The sequence below is a fragment of the Puma concolor genome, chromosome C2 (genome assembly GCF_028749965.1).
Source record: "Puma concolor isolate L17-30 chromosome C2, mPumCon1.1.hap2, whole genome shotgun sequence".
Taxonomy (NCBI): Eukaryota; Metazoa; Chordata; class Mammalia; order Carnivora; family Felidae; genus Puma; species Puma concolor.
In genome coordinates, this window is record NC_141675.1 from 92,419,058 (window position 1) to 92,440,537 (window position 21,480).

The window sequence follows — 21,480 nt, forward strand, 5'->3', positions numbered from 1 at the left end:
CAAATTGTAGAATTGTTTGTTCTAGTTCTGTGAAAAATGGTGTTGGTATTTTGAGGGGGGGGGTTGCATTAAGTCTGTTGATTGCTTTGGGTAGTATAGACATTTTAATAATATTTGTTCTTCCAACCCATGAGCATAGAATGTTTTTCCATTTCTTTGTGTCATTTACAGTTTCTTTCTTCAGTGTTTTATAGTTTTTAGAGTACAATTATTTCTCTTCTTTAGTTAGGTTTATCCCTAGGTATTTAATTATTTTTGATGCAGTTACAAATGGGATTGTTTTCTTAATTTCTCTTCTGCTTCATTATTGGTGTATAGAAATGCAACAGATTTCTGTACATTGATTTTGTATCCTGCAGTTTTACTGAATTCATTTATCAGTTCTAGCAGTTTTTGATGGAGTCTTTTGGGTTTTTTATATATAGTATCATGTCATCTGCAAATAATGAAAGTTTCAGTTCTTTCTTACCAATTTGGATGCCTTTTATTTCTTTCTCTTACCTGATTGTTGTGGCCAGGACTTCTATGTTGAATAAAAGCAGTGAGAGTGGACATCCTTCTCTTGTTCCTAACCTTAGAGGAAAATCTCTTAGTTTTTGATGTTGGCTGTGGGTTTTTCATATATGGCTTTTATTATGTTGAGGTATGTTCCCTCTACAGCTACTTTGCTGAAGATTTTTATCATGAATTGATATTGTACTTTATCAACTGCCTTTTCTGTATCTATTGAAATGATCTTGTGGTTCTTAACCTTCCTCTTATTGATGTGATTATCACACTGATTGATTTGCAAATATTGAACCATTCTTGTAGCCTAGGAATAAATCCTCCTTGATCATGAATGATTTTTTTAAAATACTAATTTGATTTGCTAGTATTTTGTTGAGGATTTTTAAATCTGTGTTCATCAGGGATACTGACTTGTAGTTCTCTTAAGTGGTGTCTTTATCTGTTTTTGAAATCAGTGTACTACTGGCCTCATAGAATGAATTTGAAAGTTTTCCTCCCTTTGCTATGTTTTTGCAAAATTTTGAGAAGAATAGCTAAATGGTATTCTAGTTTGGTAGAATTCACCTCTGACTTGTTTTGCTGGGAGTTTTTGACTACTGATTCAGTTTCTTTTCTGGTTATCAGTCTGTTCAGATTTTCTATTTCTTGTTTCATTTTTGATAGTTTATGTGTTTCTAGGAATTTATCTATTTCTTTCAGGTTGTCCAGTTTGTTGACATATAGTCTTTCATAATATTCTCTTATAATTGTTTGCATTTCTGTGGTGTTGATTGTTATTTCTCCTCTCATTTGTGATTTTATTTGAGTCCTTCCTTCCTCTCCCCCCCCCCCCCCTTTGATAAGTCTGGCTCCTGGTTTCATTGATCTGTGCTATTTTTTTAGTTTCCATATCATTTATTTGCTCTAATCTTTATTATTTCCTTCCTTTTGCTGGTTTTAGGTTTTGTTTGTGTTTCTTTTTTTTTTTAGCTCCTTTAGGTATAAGGTTAGGTTGTTTATTTGAAAATTTATTACTTCTTGAGGTAGGTAGGCCCGTATTGCAATTAACTTCTCTCTTAGAACTGCTTTTGCTGCATCCCAAAGCTTTTGACCATTGTATTTTCATTTTCATTTGTTTCCATATACTTTTTTATTTCTTCTTTTGTTTCCTGGTTAACACATTCATTGTTTAGTAGCATGTTATTTAACCTCCATGTATTTGTGTTCTTTCCAGATTTTTTCTTGTGATTGACTTGTATTTTCATAGCATTGTGTTCAATAACAATGTATGGTATGACTTCAGTTTTCTTGAATTTGTTTAGGCTTATTTTGTGATCTGTTATGGAGAATGCTCCGTGTGCACTTGAGAAGAATATGTATTTGGGCCACCCGGGTGGCTCAGTCAAGTTAATCGTTCGACTCTTGGTTTCCTTTCAGGTCATAATCTCAGGGTTCATGAGATTGGGATTCTCTCTCTCCCTTTCTCTCTGCCCCTGCCCCACTCACACTCTCTCTCCCAAAATAAATAAACTTAAAAAAAAAAAATCTCTTGTTACAGTCTTTGTTTTAAAGTCTGCTTTGTCCCATATAACTATTGGTACTCAAGCTCTCTTTTGACATCCATTTGCATGATAAATATTTCTCCGTGCCCTATTTTCAGTCTGCGTGTATCTTTAGGTCTGAAATGAGTCTTCTCCTGTAGGCAGTTTACAGATGGCCTTATTTTTTTAAATCTGTTCTGTCACGCTGTGTCTTTTAATTGGAGTGTTTAGTACATTTACATCCAAAGTAATTGTTGATAGGTATGTATTTACTGCCGTTTTATTATTTGTTTTATGGTTGTTCCTGGAGATATTCTCTGATCCTTTCTTGTCTTTATCTCTTTCATAGTTTGCTGATTTTCTTTAGTGATATATTTGGATTTCTTTTTCTTTATACTTTGCATATTTATTAGTGGTTTTTGATATTAGGGTACCATTAGGTTTGTATATAACCTCTTCTGCAGATAGCAGTCTATGTTACATTCAGGTAATTTTAGTTTGAACTTACTCTTTAAGAATCATCTTTTGGTTTTAGTGATTTTCTATATTTTTCTATTTTCAATTTTATTAGTCTCTGCTCTAACCTGAATTTTTTTCTGCTTATATTTGTTTTACTTTGCTCTTCTTTTTCTAATTTCCTACAGAAGCAGCACAGGTTGCTGATTTAAATCCCTTTTCCTTTTCTAATATATGCATTTAATGCTATACATTTAAACAAGGATTATATTTAAATTTTAGCAAAACCACATAGGTTATCAGGAAACCTTCCTGAAAGAATGGGGTTCATGAGGGCACATAAAAAGAAAAATTTTGCTACATCACAGGATTTATTTGACAAAGTAGGAGAGAATAATCTTCTGGCAGGGGAAGGAATGTTAGAAGTTCATGTTTGTAAATGAAATTATGATGAAAGAAAATGGATTAAAGGTAACTTATAAGACATTTTTACTTCCCACAAAACAATTATGTATCTGTATTTTATTTAGAAAATGTTAGTGGTGGTTATTTGAGTGCAGTGCAGTTGCCACTGAAAAGAACACTATGTGACTACACTGCACATACTCAAATGCCTTTTTATTTATTTATTTATTTATTTTTTTTTTTTTCAACGTTTATTTATTTTTGGGACAGAGAGAGACAGAGCATGAACGGGCGAGGGGCAGAGAGAGAGGGAGACACAGAATCGGAAACAGGCTCCAGGCTCTGAGCCATCAGCCCAGAGCCCGACGCGGGGCTCGAACTCACGGACCGCGAGATCGTGACCTGGCTGAAGTCGGACGCTTAACCGACTGTGCCACCCAGGCGCCCCTCAAATGCCTTTTTAAAAAAAATTTTTTTAATGTTTATTTTATTTTTTTTGAGAGAGAGAGAGAGAGAGAGAGAGAACATGAATGGGGGAGGGGCAGAGAGAGAGGGAGGACACAGAATCTGAAGCAGTCTCCAGGCTTTGAGCTGTCAGCCCAGAGCCTGACATGGGGCTCGAACTCACTAACGCGAGATCATGACCTGAGCTGAAGTCGGATGCTCTACCCAGGCGCCCCTCAAATGCCTTTTTTAAATACATCATCATGCTTTTCACTTACAGATGATATAGTTGCCAGTACAAGAGAAGCCTATGTCCATTTTACTGTTTATGTTTTCTTTTCCTGCAGAAATGCTGAGCCGATTGTCAGGATTAGCCAATGTTGTTTTGCATGAATTATCAGGAGATGACACTGATCAGAATATGAGGGCTTCCCTAGACCCTGTGAGTAGCTCCGTTCTAAATTAAACTGATGAGATATATATTCTATGTTCTTCTGAGGAAAAGGAAGATAGAAGGTTTTGAGCAGCCTCCATTGTGCTAGGTGGAAGAGAGGATTAAGAAAAATATTGATACTTTATAAATGATTCTTCTCCTATAAGTTTGTAGCCTATAAGCCACAGTGATGGGAGTCAAGTCCTGGATGAGATTGGAAAGATCTTTCTCATTGTCCCCTGAGCCTTGTTTAGTGCTAGCTAGATTGTTTTAACTTCTCCTCAGGTATATATCCTGTTCCCTAGGAAAGGTTTGAATAATAAGTGGCAGAACTAGGGCACCTTTCAGGTTTGAAGATATGTTTGTTATTGTAAATTTATCCACACTTCTCTTATAGTTTGCATTGTATTTTATGATGGTCACATAAGGAATCAAAAGAAGCCCTTTAGTTTTCTGAAAGACAAGCAGTATTGCCTAGTGGTTGAGAGAATTTTATTCAACTGCTCTCTTAAATTTAAATTTTGGGGTCTTCCACTTGCTAGTTTGTTATCTTTGCTTCCCTTTATTTTTCTCTTTGGTAAAATTAGGATAATCTCATAAATGAGATAATGTTTGTGAAATGCTTCACATTTCTAAAATACTCAATATATTTTAATGGCTATGATGATAATTGTCTCAGAGTTGGAAAGATTTCTTAAGTACGGAGGTGAGTTGGGGAAAAGATGAAATGATGTTGCAATGAAGGAACTCTTTTCTCTCAATGTTAATGTCTTTTCCCTGGTGCATTGGCAACTTTTTGTCTAAATACTAGGCATTACCCCAAGAATCTGACATGGAATTTAACAATAGAACACAAGAGGATGTTCTGGAGCGCCTGGCTTATGCTGAGCAGTTGGTGGTGGAGCTAAAAGAAATCGTTAGACAGAAGGACATTCAACTGCAACAAAAGGATGAAGTTCTACAGGTACCATGGTTTTTCTCCTTTCCTGCCAAGCATTTGATAAAAGACAGACACAACATTCACTTACATTTTTCTTTTCACTTAAGTGATTAGAGAATGTGATTCTTATTTCCCTCATACTGTAAAATGATGCCTATTGAGAATAACTTTTTGTTATGTACTAGGTACGTGATGAATAAACATTTATATACTTACCATCATTGTTCTCTGACAGGAAGAAAGAAAAGCTGCTGATAATAAAATAAAAAAACTAAAACTTCATGCTAAGGCCAAATTAACTTCTTTGAATAAGCACATAGAAGAAATGAAGGCACAAGGAGGGACTGTCCTGCCTACAGAACCTCAGTCAGAGGAGCAACTTTCCAAGGTACGGTGACTGGATATAATACACATTTTCTGAGTGGAAAAGCCTCCCAGTATAACAGATCTTCTCTAATCACAAAAATTTATGAAGTTACAACACTAAATGTTGTACTTTCTTATTGAGCTTGCAGTCTAGCTGGGCTCTGGGCCACACACAGATGGAATAAAAGGCCAACAGAAAATATAGAAATGAAATGTGACCTAGGCTTTCAGAGTATTAAAAAAGGCTAACAGGAAAAATATACTGGAGTGAGGAATTTAGATGGGAGAGGCACATACTTTTTGGTGGAATTTCATCTTTGGTTAGAATATTAAACTACATAGTCTGTAAGGTTTCCACCAGCTCTGAATTCTTTTAGTCAGTGACCTGACATAGAATATTCTGCATCTTCATGTGGCCATATATTAGTGGATTAATGTTTCATGCATTGTAACTGAATCAACTAGATTGCCTTGGGCTCCCTGTGAGGGGTGCTTTCTTGGTTTATGACTGTCACCTGTCACCAGCAAAACAATTTAAGATCATCAGGGTTAGAGGAATAAGGAAGGTGGTGCCTTTTAAGAAAGAGTATTGTCCCAACACATTACTATTGCTTTTCTATATGGTTAAACCCCAGATATCCACATTCAACCAGCCATTTAGTGAACAAGAAACTTCAGTTTTTTGAAGTCTAGCAAGGAGCTTTAGAATATAATGGAGGCCGGCATATCACATGTGCACATTGTAGTTGGCCTAGCCTTAACTCTGCCTAAGAGATCTATTTATTTTTATTTTCATTTTCTTTTTTTATTTATTTTTGAGAGAGAGAGAGAGAGAGAGAGACAGAGTGCAAGCAGCCAAGGGGCAGAGAGAGAGGGAGACACAGAATCTGAAGCAGGCTCCAGGCTCTGAGCTGTCAGCACAGAGCCTGATGCGGGGCTTGAACACACAGACTGTGAGTTCATGACCTGAGCTGAAGTCAGAACCTTAACCGACTGAGCCACCCAGGCGCCCCATTATTTTCATTTTCTTAATTCCACCTTGTTCAATGTTTTTAGTTTTGGGAAATGAGGTTGTAATTGATTCTCTAGGCACAACCCTTGGGGTCACTGGTTAGCTTCCTAGTACCCTGGTTAGTCTTTTTTCTCTGGATCTAATGCTCAGAAGACATTACTTTTCCATAGCTTTATTTAACTTCTCAAAACTTATTTTAGGAGCTTTTCTCATTCTTCTCAGATTACTTGTTCATCTAGATTCTTTTCTTAGTTCTTGGTTTTTCCTCTGATAATTGTTTCTTCTCATAGTTGTGGTACCAGCCTGTCTCCCCACGTTGCTTTGTTTCTAACTTTCCCTCTACTATGTTGTTAGATTTTTAAGTTATCCATTTTATACTCTGCTTTTTTTTTTTTTTTTTTTTTTAAGGCCTGAGACCACAACTTCATTTCCTTCTTCTGTTAAATAAGAGGGTTGAATTCAAATGATTTCTAAGTTTCAGCAATTAGTTATAGCAGCTTTATCCTATTGGATACCCATTTACAGAGCTAGACAGTCTCTGGAAAGTATAGTTGAAGAAATGACAGCAATCCTCAGATGCTTGACGAAGTATTACATAGAAGAAAGTATAAAATTATCTTGTGTAGTTCTAATAAGCAGACTTGGTTCATTTGAGGGTGGTGAATTCAGTAGGGAGGGAGAGTCTGGTTCAATATGAGGAAGAACTTTTCGGGGGAAAAAATAGACTTGAAAGATTTGGATTTCCCTTTACTGGGTCTTGTATGATGTTTTGCCCCTCACTTAACAGCACCTGTGTTTTCCTAAATTCTGTCCTCTGGTTTTTCAAGGCAGTGAGACTATGAATTTTCTATTAATTTTTAGTCCTGTGTGGTGCTGACTGGTTTTGTCCTCAGACAAAAAAAAACATAAAAATGGGAAACTCAGTGTCATTTCTTCCAAGTATTGACTCCCTTCCAGTATCTTCCTGCTTTTGGTTGCCCTCTAGCATTTTCAAGTAGCCGTTTTCCTGTATTGTTCAGAGTTGATAGCTGTTATCTGATTGAGGATGAGTCTAGCAAGGAGCTACCTGGCCATACTAAAATGGGAAAACTCTAAGATTCCTTCCTGGTTGATAGGTCAGGTGTTATTTCTTGCTCCCATTTATGAAACTATAATCAAATAGTTATATAGGGCAAGTTAGAACAAAAGATCACATATGTATTAGTTGTAATTATTTTAAATAAATAACTTTATCTCCTGTATTTTCAGCATGATAAGAGTTCTACAGAGGAAGAGATGGAAGTAGAAAAGATAAAACATAAACTCCAGGAGAAGGAAGAACTAATTAGCTGTTTGCAAGCCCAACTTACCCAGGCACAGGCAGAGCAAACTACACAGGTAGGGGTGTTTAGTCACCTCATAATCATTAGGTTAATGAATCACTAAGGCCCAATGGATTATTATACCATAAATACATTTTTCTAGATACCCAACAGATGTTTACCTATGTATCTGTCAGTTTTCTTTCTTCTTCCCTTTCCTTCCCTCACCAACTTCCCTTCCTTCCTGCCTAAGTCTAGTAATCGGTGTTTGCCATTCGTGGTTGATATTTGTGGATTCCTATTATGCTTTTTTAAAAAAAATTTTTTAATGTTTATTCACCCTTGACAGAGAGAGAGACAGAGCACGAGTGGGGGAGGGGCAGAGAGAGAGGGAGACACAGAATCCGAAGCAGGCTCCAGGCTCTGAGCTGTAGCACAGAGCCCGACACGGGGCTCGAACTCACAGACCGCGAGATCATGACCTGAGCCGAAGTCGGCGGCTTAATCGACTGAGCCACCCAGGCGCCCCCTATTATGCTTTTTTAAAAATGGTTTCACATATTTTTATTTCAGAAGAGTTTTCTTGAATTAGATAGCTTGTAATATTTGGTATGTTTTCTTCTTTAAGAACTTCTATTATCTGTATGTTCCTTCTTTGATTATCTTTAGTATTTGTCACTCTTAGTTCCTTTTTCTTTCTTTCTTCACTGTAACTTTCTTTTTTTTCTTACTTCACTTAAGGCATTCTGTTTTGTGTTTGTTTACTTTTGTGTTATTTCTTGTTTAGATTTCTTTTTCTGAAATTTCTAATTTTGATTTATGTTGTTCTTCTGTGTTTTATATAATTTTCTTTATTTTTTAACAACTTTTGAAATACATGGTGGGTTTGGTTTTTTATTTTATTTTATTTTTAACATGTCTCAGTTCTGTTATTATGACCTTTAAGAATATTATTCTGCTCCTTAGTCTTTTTTTTAATAATAACTTTGTTCCTTTTATGTTCCTTATTTTTGTGTGCAGTTAATTTTTCTAAACTTTTGGAGAGAGGCTTCGTTCAGGAGAACTTTATTTACTTAAGAGACTTTTCTCTCTCTCTCTCTCTCTCTCTCTCTCTCTTTTGTGTGTGTGTGTGTGTGTGTGTGTGTCTGTCCAAAGATCTGGCAGCTGGATTCAATAGTAATATAATGTAAACCACATGTATAATTTTAAAAATTTTGTAGTGGCTATATTACAAAAGATAAAGAACAGGAAGGTAAAATTAATTTCAAAAATATTTTTCATTTAGTCCAATATATTCAAAATATACTTTTGAAATTAATATAATTATTTTTGTGTATTTTACTTTTTCTTTTTTTGCACTGTCTGAAATTTGGTGTGTATTTTTACATTATGTCTCAATTTGGGTTACTAAATTCTCATTAGAAATACTTCATCTCTGTGTAGATTTCATAAAATTTCCAATTGAAAAAGTAGATTCATTTTAAGTTGTTCCAGACATACTTAAACGCTTTCCAATAACTGAACTGAGGGCTGAAACATCATTTTTCGTATGATCTGCATAGGTATCAACTGTGACTCATGTTGTCTGCATAAAGGATTCAGATAAACACATTGCAGTGTTACATGAGTATGTAGGAAAAAATCATTCAAACTGAGTGAATCCACTGACACTGACTAGATGATGTATTTATTGTAATACTAGGAATAGCTCGCACACTTCTTACTTGTTTAACAATTCAAGAGTATATGACATGATGCAAAGAAGTGAAATATAGTTGAATTTAATGGGAAATAATTTGTACTTTAATTAAAATTAAATTATATTTATAATTAAACTCCTCATTTGCATTAGGCATATTTCAGGCCTTCTGTAGTCACATGTGGCTAGTTAATAATGAATTATACAACATGTGTATAGACCTTTTTCTTCTGTTTCTGTTATCTCTATTCTGCGTAATTTTTATTTCACTCCTAGAAGTTTCTTCTTATTTCCAGTCTGTGTCTTGGAAGGCAGCCCTGAATCTTGGAAGGCAGCCCTGATGAGTCAGTTTTGAGAATTCAGAGGGGCTAGGCTGATCTAGCCTTTTAGTCCTTTTTCCTGTGGATCCCTTACATTTACCCAGTATTGGGGAATGGAAAAGCCCTGCCAATTTAAGCTGCTGTTCTTAGATTGGCCAACTGTGCTTTCCAGTAAGAACTTGTTGGCTATTTGGGGATTTTCCTGTTCTCAAGGCGATTACTGTTGCTCTGTTGCTGCCTTCTTCCTTTGCGTAGGCTCTTAATACCATGCAGGTCTTGTGCCTTTTGGTGGTTTGCTCTGCCTGCTTGTATTTTGGAGTTTGTGGGACTACCTTCCTAATTTCATTGTGAATATTATCTATGGGTTTTTGGTTTTACTATTTAGTTGTGCTGTCTGTTTCAATGTGAGGATTCAGAGAAGTTGAAAAATTGCTGCTATTGCTTCTATTTTCCTCTGACAAATAATTCTGATAATTACTTTTTAAAAACCACTACGCACATGTAGTTCACTTTTGTGTTAAGTGGAAATTAGAAGGATATTGGTAGGTATTGGGGCAAATGAGACGGCGAGGTCAAAGAATTAAGCGTGCTAATTCTTTTGTTTAAATAACTATTTTTTTCCTTCTGTGTCTTCCATGTGATAAGCGCTCAACAGAAGTGGAAGAATTTTTAATTATGAAGCAACAGCTCCAAGAGAAGGAAGAACTCATTAGCACTCTGAAAGCCCAGCTCAGCCAGACGCAGGCAGAACAAGCTGCTCAGGTAGGGGGGAAGGTACCTCATAATGGTTAGAATAAAGAATCATGAAAGTCTAATGGGCTATTACATGACAAGCCAATTCAGACACTTTTTTTTTTTTTTTTTTAGTTTATTTCTTTTGAGAGAAAGAGTGCAAGCAGGGGTGTGGCAGTCCAGGGAGAGACGGAGAGAGGGAAAGAGAAAGAATCTCAAGCAGGCCCTGCACTGTCAACACAGAGCCCAACATGGGGCTCAGACTGATGAACCATGAAATCATAATCTTAGCCAAAATCAAAAGTCAGACACCCGACCAGCTGAGCCACCCAGGTGCCCCAATTCAAACACTTTTGAAAACCTTAGTATATAAAAGTATAGTAACTAGAATGTTACAGTAGAAATGAGAAGGGTATGGTAGTAGAAGAAAATAAAAGTGTTACTATAAAAGTGTTACAATGAAATAATAAAATAATAATAAAAAATAAAATTAATAATAAAAAATAATAAAATAAAAGTGTTACAATGAAAGTGTTGATAAATTTGCCATAACCTAATTGATGGCTGTTTCTAAGTTCTACAGTCCTGTAATTTGGTTTTAATAGCACACAGAAATTCAGTCTTTTATGATTTGGCTTGTGTTGTTTGGAGGGGACTGGTAAGGTAAACAAAAAGAAATACAAATGATTAGGTCCCTTCTTTCCCTATAGTAAAATCTTACTGAGAAGTTAAATTGTAATCAGAAGGTTTCTTAGTATATGATGAGAAAGTGGTATAGGTTACATGATTCAATGTTAAAAGGCACTAGTATTTGACATTCTTCATATTTATTTCTGCTACCAGGACCAGACTGTTTGGACTGGCATCCTCAACTCCTTCTCTCTGGCTGTTTTTCTAAATTTCCAGCTTGACCACCCAACCCTCTATTTTTCCCTTGAGAATGCTTTTGACTCGTGAATTTGTTTTTTCCCTTGAAGTATCTTTGCATAATAGTTAATTTTTTCCATTGGGTGTTTATTTTTTTGATAAATTATAGTATTAACGGTGTTTTCTGTCCATGGATGGTCTGCTGCTGTGTATACAGTTAATATTGTATATCCCGAAATGCTTACTTTTACAAAACTATTAGCTTTTATTGTGTCCGTTTTAGGCAGAAGCACTATATATAATGTAGCATAGAGAAATACAAAATATGTATTTTACTGAGTGGCATAAAACATGGAAAGCCAAGAATATAAATATATTATTAACAGATCCATCATAATGCAAACCATTCAGAACGAGTGAATAGCAAGCGTCAACACGAATGGAAAGTATTTTGAGAGATGAAAGAGGTTACCATGAGTGTGATATCCAAGGAAGGTACATGGAAAAATTAGGTAAAACTGTGATGGATAGATATTAATCTCGACAAGATGGGGGAAAGTATTCCATTTGTGAGGAATGGTCTGAGCAAAGTCACAGAGATTAAACAGGAATATGGTACATTTATAGGAAAGGATACGTAGATGCATTTGGTAATGAAGGACTCCAATGCCTATACACTTTCAACACAGGATTCCAGATTCATAGTAATGTCAGAATTAAGATAAAAAAATTACAAAGATTTTTTTCCTACCCAGAAGGAGAGCTGAGATAATTCAAGATGTCATAAGTTGAAAAAATTAGCAGTAGTTGAAGGACCAATACAAACTGGGCAAGCTAAGATGAGGTCAGCATACTCAACTACAGATCTTAAGGAAATGAATAAGTAGGCATTCGTATGCAGACACACGTGTGCACACGTGCGCACACACACACACTACAGATCTTAAAGAAATGAGTAAGTAGGCATTCATATGCAGACACACATGTGCACGTGCACACACACATAACTGCAGAACAGAACAAAACAAAAACACTGATGTTAAACAGCTCACAGTCTATTTATTTCCATTTTATTCTGTTAAGAGCCATTTACAAATAAGGGGGATCTAGAAGCCTGCAAGTAATGACACCTGAAAATAGTGGTGTCAGGAAGAGGTGCTAAGAGTTTAGAAATATACCAAGGTCTTTGGTAAAAGCAGTTCTTTGAAGATAAGACGAGTCGATATTCCTGATGAACATGGATGCAAAAATTCTCAATAAAATACTAGCAAACTGAATCCAACCAATACATTTAAAAAATCATTCACCACGATCAAATGGGATTTATTCCAGTTGTAGAGAATTTTGAATAAAAGATCCATTAGTTTGAAGTTTGACTTAATAGGGCATGAGATTTTTCACTGAAAGTTTTTGAGCATGAGTGTGATATTGATGTGCCTAGGACTTAACAGAAACCTAATTTCACTTTGTAGGTTTAATATTCTAATCTCTGCAGAACTTTTAAAAAATATACTTCTTGTATATTTAAACATTTTAGTAGCCATGCAAATATAATTTTTAATCACAATTTGTATTTAGGCTGATTTCTGAATTTGATAAGAGGATTTCTCTTACACTGGAAGTTATTGTCAGGCCTGTCTCTCTTTCAGCATTCTCATCCTTGACATTAAAAATTTAATTTAAAAACACTATTGTCTATCAGTTCTCAGTGTCTATCTTTGGAGAATAGTGTGTGAGTTTTGTTTGTGCTATATTCGGGGAGTGTAACGTGTATAGTTTCTCTGGTGTGTGTCTTTAGTTGAGTTCCATGCAGCAGGTGGTCCGAGAGAAAGATGCCCGCTTTGAAACACAAGTTCGTCTTCATGAAGATGAGCTTCTTCAGTTAGTAACCCAGGCAGATGTGGAAACAGAGATGCAACAGGTGTGTTGCTAAAACTTAGTAGAATGACTGTCATTTGGTTAACTTTTAATTAAATTTTCTACCTTTGCATACTGCTCTCTACTTGGTCTTAGTGTGTTTCTTAATTGGCTTCTTTTTGGTGATCTTGTCTTCTGTTGCATATTAATTATTTATTTTTTCTTGTCCTTACCTTGCCTTTTATGCCTCTAACCAGGTTGTTGGTACTCAAAAGCTAAATTTAATTGGCACATGTATGTGGTAGTCAGAAATTGGTTTCTCTTCAGTTTGCCAATTGTAGCTGCATTAAAGACCTGATCCAAAGCTTCAAATCAATGAAGCCAGTTTTAAACTTTCAAAAAATTATAAAGATGTAAAGGAGTGATTTTGAAGTCATAAAGTCTCTTATTAAATCAATTATTCTAAAAAAATTCATTGGGTATATTTTGGAAATTGGCTTCATTGTTTTTAAGTTTATCATCTACTAACTTGAAGGTATTTGTTTTTATTTAGTGTGTAGTGCAGTCTGGTAACTAAAAGTGCTCCAGTGGTATTTCATGGTTGATGCATTTAATTGTTTTTGAGTGAAAACTTCTTCCACGTTCTAAGTAATCCTTCAGAATATACCACTAAATAAAGTTTCAGAATATAGCACTCTTTGAAGTAGTATATTAATATATACATGTATCATTGATTTATTTATCCAACAAATGTGTATCGAGTGCATGTCCTGTGCATGAAGCTAGAAGAGAAATGGTTCTTGCCTGCAGAGAATGTTCTCTTTGGTGAGTGAGATATACATGTACTTATGTTACTTAGGAGTAGGACATTGACTATATAATTTTAGAAGTGGATGTTTTATTTTCTCTAATTATTAAAAAGCCTCCCTAATTCAGGGGCTTGCTTGTGTCTCAGTTTGGTTGTTGTCAGTGTACTGGAGAAGGCAATTTCGGAGATTCTTTTTTGTGCTGGAGGGGGAGCATGGCATGCTGGTGTCCCACTCTTTAATCTGTCATCTCAACATCCAAAAAACAGAAGTACACAAATCTACATAATATTTCGAAAGGTAAGCAGATAATGGTGCTCATTGGTTTAGCACATTGTATCTAAAACATTTCCTTCTCAGAAATTAAGGGTGCTGCAGAGGAAGCTTGAAGAGCATGAGGAAGCCTTATTGGGCCGTGCTCAGGTGGTGGACTTGCTACAACAGGAGCTGACTGCTGCCGAAGAGAAAAACCAGGTATTGCCTCGTGATCTTTACTGCCTGTCTTAGGAGTGGAGTATTCATTTCCACTTTAGTTTCCCAGGCAGCACATATAACATCATAAGCCTTCTTTTTAAAGTTTATTTATTTATAATTTTTTTTAATGTTTATTTATTTTTGAGAAAGAGAGAAAATGGGGGAGGGCAAAGAGAGATAGAGACACAGAATCCAAAGCAGACTCCAGGCTCAGAACTGTCAGCACAGAGCCCAACGCGGGACTTGATCTCATAGACCGCAAGATCATGACCTGAGCCAAAGTAAGACACTCAACTGGCTAAGCCACAACCCGAGTGCCTCTCATTTATTTTTGAGAGAGAGAGAGAGAGCGAGAGAGCATGTACACATGGAAGAGTGGAGGAGGGGCAGAGAGAAAGGGAGAGAGAGAGAATCCCAAGCAGGCTTTGTGCTGTCAATGGGGAGCCCAGCTTGGGGCTCTATCTCATGAATCGTGACAGCATGATCTGAGCCAAAATTAAAAGTCAGACGCTTAACCAACTGAGCCACCCAGGCATTCCATAACATCGTAAGCCTTCTGAGAATTGGTGCCATTTATTCATTCTTTCAACAAATACCCTGTGCTTACATGGTGGTGATATAACGATGAGCTTACCTTTTGTATCTTTTATTCTTGCTTTTATTTGTATCTTTTATTTTTGCTTTTTCCTTTGTGCTTTTAGGTCTTATGCAATTTTAGGTTTGGTCCTGGGTCTCTAGCCCCATGCTTCACCTATGCTTATTGAATTCACTATGCTTATTGAAATGAAAGAATGAATTTATAGCTCATGAAGCCTAGTTTCTGTAGAATGTCATACTGTCTTCTAGTGAGTTTCCTTTCTGTTAGTTTGCTCCTTTGGTATCTCGAATGGTTCTTGTGCCTGATTTTTACTATCCCTTGTTTGTTTTTGTTGATTTTCTGTTGGCTTGAAATAATCCCACCATGCAGTATTCCCTGAATCTAAAGTGATCAGACAAAGATGTTCTAAAATCTTAAGCTCAAGTATCCCATCCCAGGCTGTAACCCATCCTGTCATTCCCTTTCTCAGGCTGTCTTGACCTTTATTCTCATTGAGATCCTTCGGTCCTTTCACTTTGTTCCTCTGGTATGTTAGTTCTTTCTTGGCCTCTCTCCTTTCCCCATCTGCTGTTGACCTATGTTTGACCATTTGGAATACTCTTTTATCAGACCTTAGGTTCCCTATGTCCTTGTCTTATCACATTCAGGTAGCCAAATCCTAATGTAGAATCGGTGCTATAGTCCAGATTCATCTGGGTGCTGCGTGCTGCTGGAGAAAGTCAATCATCTTCTTTCTTCTTAATTTTCAACTCTTCTTGAGAAGGACGTCTTGCATAGAAACATGTTCCCAGATCTCCCATCCTAATAAAACCTATATCATTATCCCGAGGCTCCTCTCACTGTCTTCAGGCAGTTAGGTTCAAATCTCAGTTGTGCCTCTTACTAGAGAGTTACTATACAAATAGTTACTACTATGTGACTTTCGGCAAATTTCCGTTTTTCTCTGCTCCTGTTAATACCTAAGTATCTCTCTCATGGCCTCTATCACTTTTGAATTATAATTATCTGGTTAAATGTGACTCCCACTGAACTCTGAGTTCCATGAGGGCAGGAACGACATTCATTCATTCATTCGTTCATTCAATATTTATTGAGTACCAGGTACTCATTGTGACATGCACTATGCTTGGTGCTAGAGAACAGTGATGATAAAGTCCCTTCACTTATTGAACTTATTTTGTAATGGGAGAGACCGAAAATAAAAGATGACGCACAAATAAGTATGTATGAATAGAAACTGTTAAAAGTATCTAGGAGCAAATACAGGGTCTTATGCAATTTTAGGTTTGGTCCTGGGTCTCTAGCCCCATGCTTCACCTAGAACAGGTACTTCACTATGCTTATTGAAATGAAAGAATGAATTTATAGCTCATGAAGCTTTGTCTTTTTTTCTTAGATTCTCTCTCAGCAGTTACAGCAGATGGAAGCTGAGCATAATACTTTAAGGAACACTGTGGAAACAGAAAGACAGGAGTCCAAGATTCTAATGGAAAAGATGCAACTTGAGGTGACAGAGAGAAAATTATCTTTCCATAACCTGCAGGAAGAAATGCATCATCTTCTGGAGCAGCTTGAGCAAGCAGGTCAAGCCCAGGCTGAACTACAGTCCCGGTACAGTGCTTTAGAGCAGAAGCACAAAGCAGAAATGGAAGAGAAGATCTCTCACATTTCGAGTCTTCAGAAGGCTGAGCAAGAGCTACATTCTGCCTGTAATGCTCTAAAGGAGGAAAATTCAAAGCTTCTCCAAGATAAGAGTGAACAGGCAGTTCATTCAGCCCAGGCTATTCAACAACTGGAAGGTCAGTATTTGGTTGCTTTTCAAGTCTACTTGGTTAGCACCTGAGTGTCTCCTACTTCAGAATTTCAGGGATATGTTAATGACATCATTTGCTCAAAGCAATTGAATCATTAGCAGAATTACGAAAGACATCTCTTCTGAACTCTTTGTCATTTTTCCTATCTCTGGCTGAAGTTATAATCTGACTCAATATTATAATTATCATTACAGAAATAAAAACTATTGATAATGATGTGTCATGTATTAAAAAGAATGCTATGTGAGGGGTGCCTGGGTGGCGCAGTCGGTTAAGCGTCCGACTTCAGCCAGGTCACGATCTTGCGCTCCGTGAGTTCGAGCCCCACGTCAGGCTCTGGGCTGATGGCTCAGAGCCTGGAGCCTGTTTCCGATTCTGTGTCTCCCTCTCTCTCTGCCCCTCCCCCGTTCATGCTCTGTCTCTCTCTGTCCCAAAAATAAAATAAAAACGTTGAAAAAATAAAAATAAAAAAATAAATAAAAAATAAAAAGAATGCTATGTGAAACATGACTGTGATCTGAAAGTTTCAGTAACTGAAATGAGTAGGATTTGTTTTTTGTTTTCTTCAAATTTTTCTTTAAATTTTAGTTAACATGCAGTGCAATATTGGTTTCAAGAGTAGAATTCAGTGATTCATCACTTACATACAACACCCAGTGCTCATCATAAGTGCCCTCCTTATACCTATCACCCATCTAGTCCATCTCCCATCCACCTCCCTCTGATAACCCTCAGTTTGTTCTCTGTCTTTAAAGAGTCTCTTTTAGTTTGTTTCCCTCTCTCCATGCCACCCCCAATATGTTCATCTGTTTTGTTTCTTAAATTCCACATATGTGTGAAATCAGATGGTATTTGTCTTTCTCTGACTTATTTCACTAGCATACTATACTCTAGTTCCGTCCACATTGTTGCAAATGGCAAGATTTTGTTCTTTTTGATGGCTGAATAATATTCCATTGTATATATATGCCACATCTTTATCCATTCATCAGTCGATGGACATTTGAGCTCTTTCCATAGTTTGGCTGTTGTTGATAATGCTGCTATAAACACTGGGGTGCATGAATCCCTTCGAATACGATTTTTGTATCCTTTGGGTAAATACCTAGTAGTGCAACTGTTCGATCATAGGGTAGTTCTATTTTTAACTCTTTGAGGAACCTCCGTACTATTTTCCAGAGTGGCTGCACCAGTTTGCATTCCCACCAACAGTGTAAGAGGATTCCCCTTTCTCCACATCCTCATTGACACCTGTTGTTTCTTGTGTTGTTATTTTTACCCAATAAATGAGTAGGATTTGAATTAATTTTTGGGAAACTCAGGCTAGATCTAGGTACATAGGTAGGGAAACTGAATGGTGTGGAATCATCCTTACTTGTAAAGATGGATCTGAATGCTTTTCTTAAAGGTAAAAAGTTCTTTTTAAGGAAAATCTTTATCCTTTAAGAAGGTCTAATGAAAACTTATTTTTTAAAAAAGTTTTATTATTAAAGTAATACATGCTTCTAATTTAATTCGAAGAGATTGGCATACATTTGAAGGAAAGATTTTAGAAAAACTTAAGTTGAAGATCTGTATTGAGGAGTTGAACATTAACCAGAAAGCCTTGAAAGGCATTAGGGAACAGTGTATTACATGAGCACACTGTCCTCTTAACTGGACCATATTTATGTGCAGAGTTGTGCCATATTATCTTGGTGGGACTCATAATGATTCAGTGTAGAGTGAAGAAAATAAAATTTAAAAATACTAAAGGCATTTTCAAGGGGTTAAGGAAAAATGACTTTGTAAAAAATTCTAATCCTGTTGTATTTTACCTTTTAAGGAAGTGGTTTACGGAGATGCCTTTTGGTCCTTCAGAGCATGTGAACAGTTAAAACATGACATTGGCATAATTTTAATTAAGATAACTGGAGTAAGGGGTGCCTGGGTGGCTCAGTCGGTTGAGTGACTGACTTCGGCTCAGGTCATGATCTCATGGTCTGTGACTTTGAGCCCCATGTTGGGCTCTGTGCTGACAGCTCTGAGCCTGGAGCCTGCTTTGGATTCTGTGTCTCCCTCTATCTCTGCCCCTCCCCCACTCATGCTCCGTCTGTCTCAGAAGTAAATAAACATTAAAAAAAATATTTAAAAAAAGATAACTGGAGTAAGCAGCATGTGGTATATCTCTAGAAGATAACAATTTACCAAGTTTCAGACTTGCAGCAGAAATCATTTTTATTTACTTACTTTCCTTTCCTTAGAGCAAGTCAAATTTCTAAGCAGACCAACCTTGCAACAACATGAAGCAGCATCTCAGACTTCTCTCCCAGATGTTTATACTGAGGATACACAGGTAATTAAATGTTTACTTCTTACAAATATGATCTGTCTTTGCTATATCTATACTTGAGTGCTCTAATGAGAATTTATTCTAGAAAGTAGTATAAACTTTCTGTCTCTTCTGCCTGATAGGATGCTTTTTTAAAAAAAATTATTTATGTATTTTGAGAGAGACAGAGAGGGTGTGAGCAGGGGAAGAGCAGAGAGAAAGGAAGAATCCCAAGCAAGCTCCACACTGGCAGTGCAGAGGCCTATATGGGGCTCAAACTCAAGAAATTGTGAGATCATGACCTGAGCTGAAACCAAGAGTCAGACACTTAACCAACCGAGCCACCCAGACACCCTGATAAGATGCTTTTTTGGAGGTGATTCCATTTGAAAGGAATCATGAAAGCCATTAATTTAGTGTCTCAACAGTGATTAATGAGGAAATAATAGATAATAAGTACCATGATCTCAGGAGCCTTTCTGATTCTAAGGTCTTAGAATTCTGATTTGGAAAGAAATCATTATTTTTGATTTTATAATCCCTTTTATCAGCTGAGAAGTCAATTTTGTTTTTGGTAGACTGAGATTTGATCACCTTTAATGTACACAATTTCATCTAACCAGATGTTTAAGTCTATTATAGAAATCATAATGCTCTCATTAAGTAACAGTAGAAACTTTAATTGCCAATTAGCTGTTGATTGGCCCATATATTCTCTTTTCCTTCTGTAAAAATCTCTGTGAGAAGCTAGATTGTAATCATCATAAGGCTGTTATGGAGCATGATTATCAGAACAAGGAGAGTTAGTTTGATGCTCTTAATTGGCTAGTGTCAAGCTGGGATAACTGGATTCATTCATCTCCGTTATAAGCTATACTCTTCCAAACTGACAGACATATTGACCAGCAGAGTTCCATGGTCCCTGGGCAGTACTGTACCCTGATAAAAATTTTTGTTTCCTGGCTTCTAGCATCTAGCTTTCCAATCTCTTCTGTTCTCAAAATCACAACTTTTCCCTCTAATGTTTAAAGACATTTTTCAATAATTTCAAAAAATTTAAAGAATATGATAGTGAATACCGCTATATCCACTATCTGGGTTCTATCAACATTTTACTAAAAAACAAGCAAAACAAAACAAAACAAAACAAAACATCTTACTGTATTTGCTTTATAAAACATCTATCCATTTATCCATCCACTACCTCATCTTAATTTTTTATGTATTTCACAGGAAGTTGTAGATACATTTTTCTCTAAATATTCCAACATGCATATCATTGACTAGATTTTAATATTTATTTATAGTTTTTTTCTTTTGAAGTAAGATTTATGAAACATGAAATGTATGAATATTAAATGTACCATTCATTGAGTTTTGTCAAATGCATACACTACTGTTACCCCAAATCCCTATCAAGATATATCACTATCTCCCCACGAAGTATTCTCATACCTTTTTGAAGCCAATCACATCCTACCCTTCTAGAGATGACCAATGTTCTGTTTTTTCACCACAGATTAATTTTGCCTGTTTTCCAGAGTCATGTAAATATATGTGCTCTTTTGTGTAAAGTTTCTTACACTCAGCCTGTTTTGAGATTCATCCATATTGCTGCATATATCATACTGTACTTTTTATATTGCTGAGAAGTACTTAATTTTGTGAATATATTGCATTTTCCTTTTGCATGACTGTGCTGTAATTTCCTGTTGATGATTTCCTGGGCTTTGGCCATTATGAATTAAGCTGCTATAAACATCCTTGTACAGGTATTTGTGAGGACATACGTTTTCATTTATCTTCAGTAAATACTAGTTGAGGAATTGCTGGGCCATAGCGTATGTATTTAGCTTTATAAGAAACTGCCGAATCATTTCCCAAAGTGGTTGTATTATTTTACATTGCCACCTAAAATATATGAGAGTTCTAGTTGTTCCACATCTTTTCCAAGATTTGATATTGTCAATTTAAAAAATGTTAGCCATTTTAATGGGTGCTTGGTGGTATCTCATGGTTTTAATTTGCATTTCCTTGATGAAAAATGATATTGAACATTTTTTCTTGAGATTCCTGGCTTTATATATCTTATTTTGATCAAGTGTCTTTTCAAGTTATTCCCCCATTTAAAAATTGAAGTTTTTTGTCTTTTTATTATGAAGTAGTAGGGATTCTTTTTTTTTTTTATTTTTTTATTTTTTTATTTTTAAAATTTTTTTTTCAACGTTTATTTATTTTTGGGACAGAGAGAGACAGAGCATGAACGGGGGAGGGGCAGAGAGAGAGGGAGACACAGAATCGGAAACAGGCTCCAGGTTCTGAGCCATCAGCCCAGAGCCTGACGCGGGGCTCGAACTCACGGACCACGAGATCGTGACCTGGCTGAAGTCGGACGCTTAACCGACTGCGCCACCCAGGCGCCCCTAGGGATTCTTTATATATCCTGAATGCCAATTTATTTTCAAATCTGTTTCGTGACTATTTTCTCCCACACAGTGGCTTGCCTCCTACTCATATTCTTCATGTCTTTTAATTAGTAGACATTTTATAATTTTGATGAAACCTGTTATTTATCTTTTTTTTTTTTTTTTTGTTATAATTTTCTGTGCCCTAAC

The 21,480-nt window shown here is 36.2% G+C and overlaps 1 protein-coding gene across 7 annotated transcripts in view; it reads left to right on the forward strand.

Annotated features, from left to right (window-relative positions):
* GOLGB1 (golgin B1) overlaps positions 1 to 21,480 on the forward strand; it is a 94,976-nt gene that overhangs the window by 19,545 nt on the left and 53,951 nt on the right. For 5 of the 7 annotated variants that reach the window (XR_015240278.1, XM_086675303.1, XM_086675297.1 and 2 more), the window contains exons 2-10: positions 3,683 to 3,777; positions 4,580 to 4,732; positions 4,944 to 5,096; positions 7,335 to 7,463; positions 10,052 to 10,168; positions 12,804 to 12,926; positions 14,029 to 14,142; positions 16,137 to 16,539; positions 18,798 to 18,889. Coding sequence is in view for 6 of the 7 variants with exons in the window: in XM_086675303.1 (XP_086531429.1) it covers positions 3,685 to 3,777; positions 4,580 to 4,732; positions 4,944 to 5,096; positions 7,335 to 7,463; positions 10,052 to 10,168; positions 12,804 to 12,926; positions 14,029 to 14,142; positions 16,137 to 16,539; positions 18,798 to 18,889 (1,377 nt within the window). In the remaining variant the exon portion in view is untranslated. The remainder of the gene's footprint in view (positions 1 to 3,682; positions 3,778 to 4,579; positions 4,733 to 4,943; positions 5,097 to 7,334; positions 7,464 to 10,051; positions 10,169 to 12,803; positions 12,927 to 14,028; positions 14,143 to 16,136; positions 16,540 to 18,797; positions 18,890 to 21,480) is intronic. The other 2 variants (XM_086675300.1, XM_086675301.1) reach the window with 2 other exon arrangements.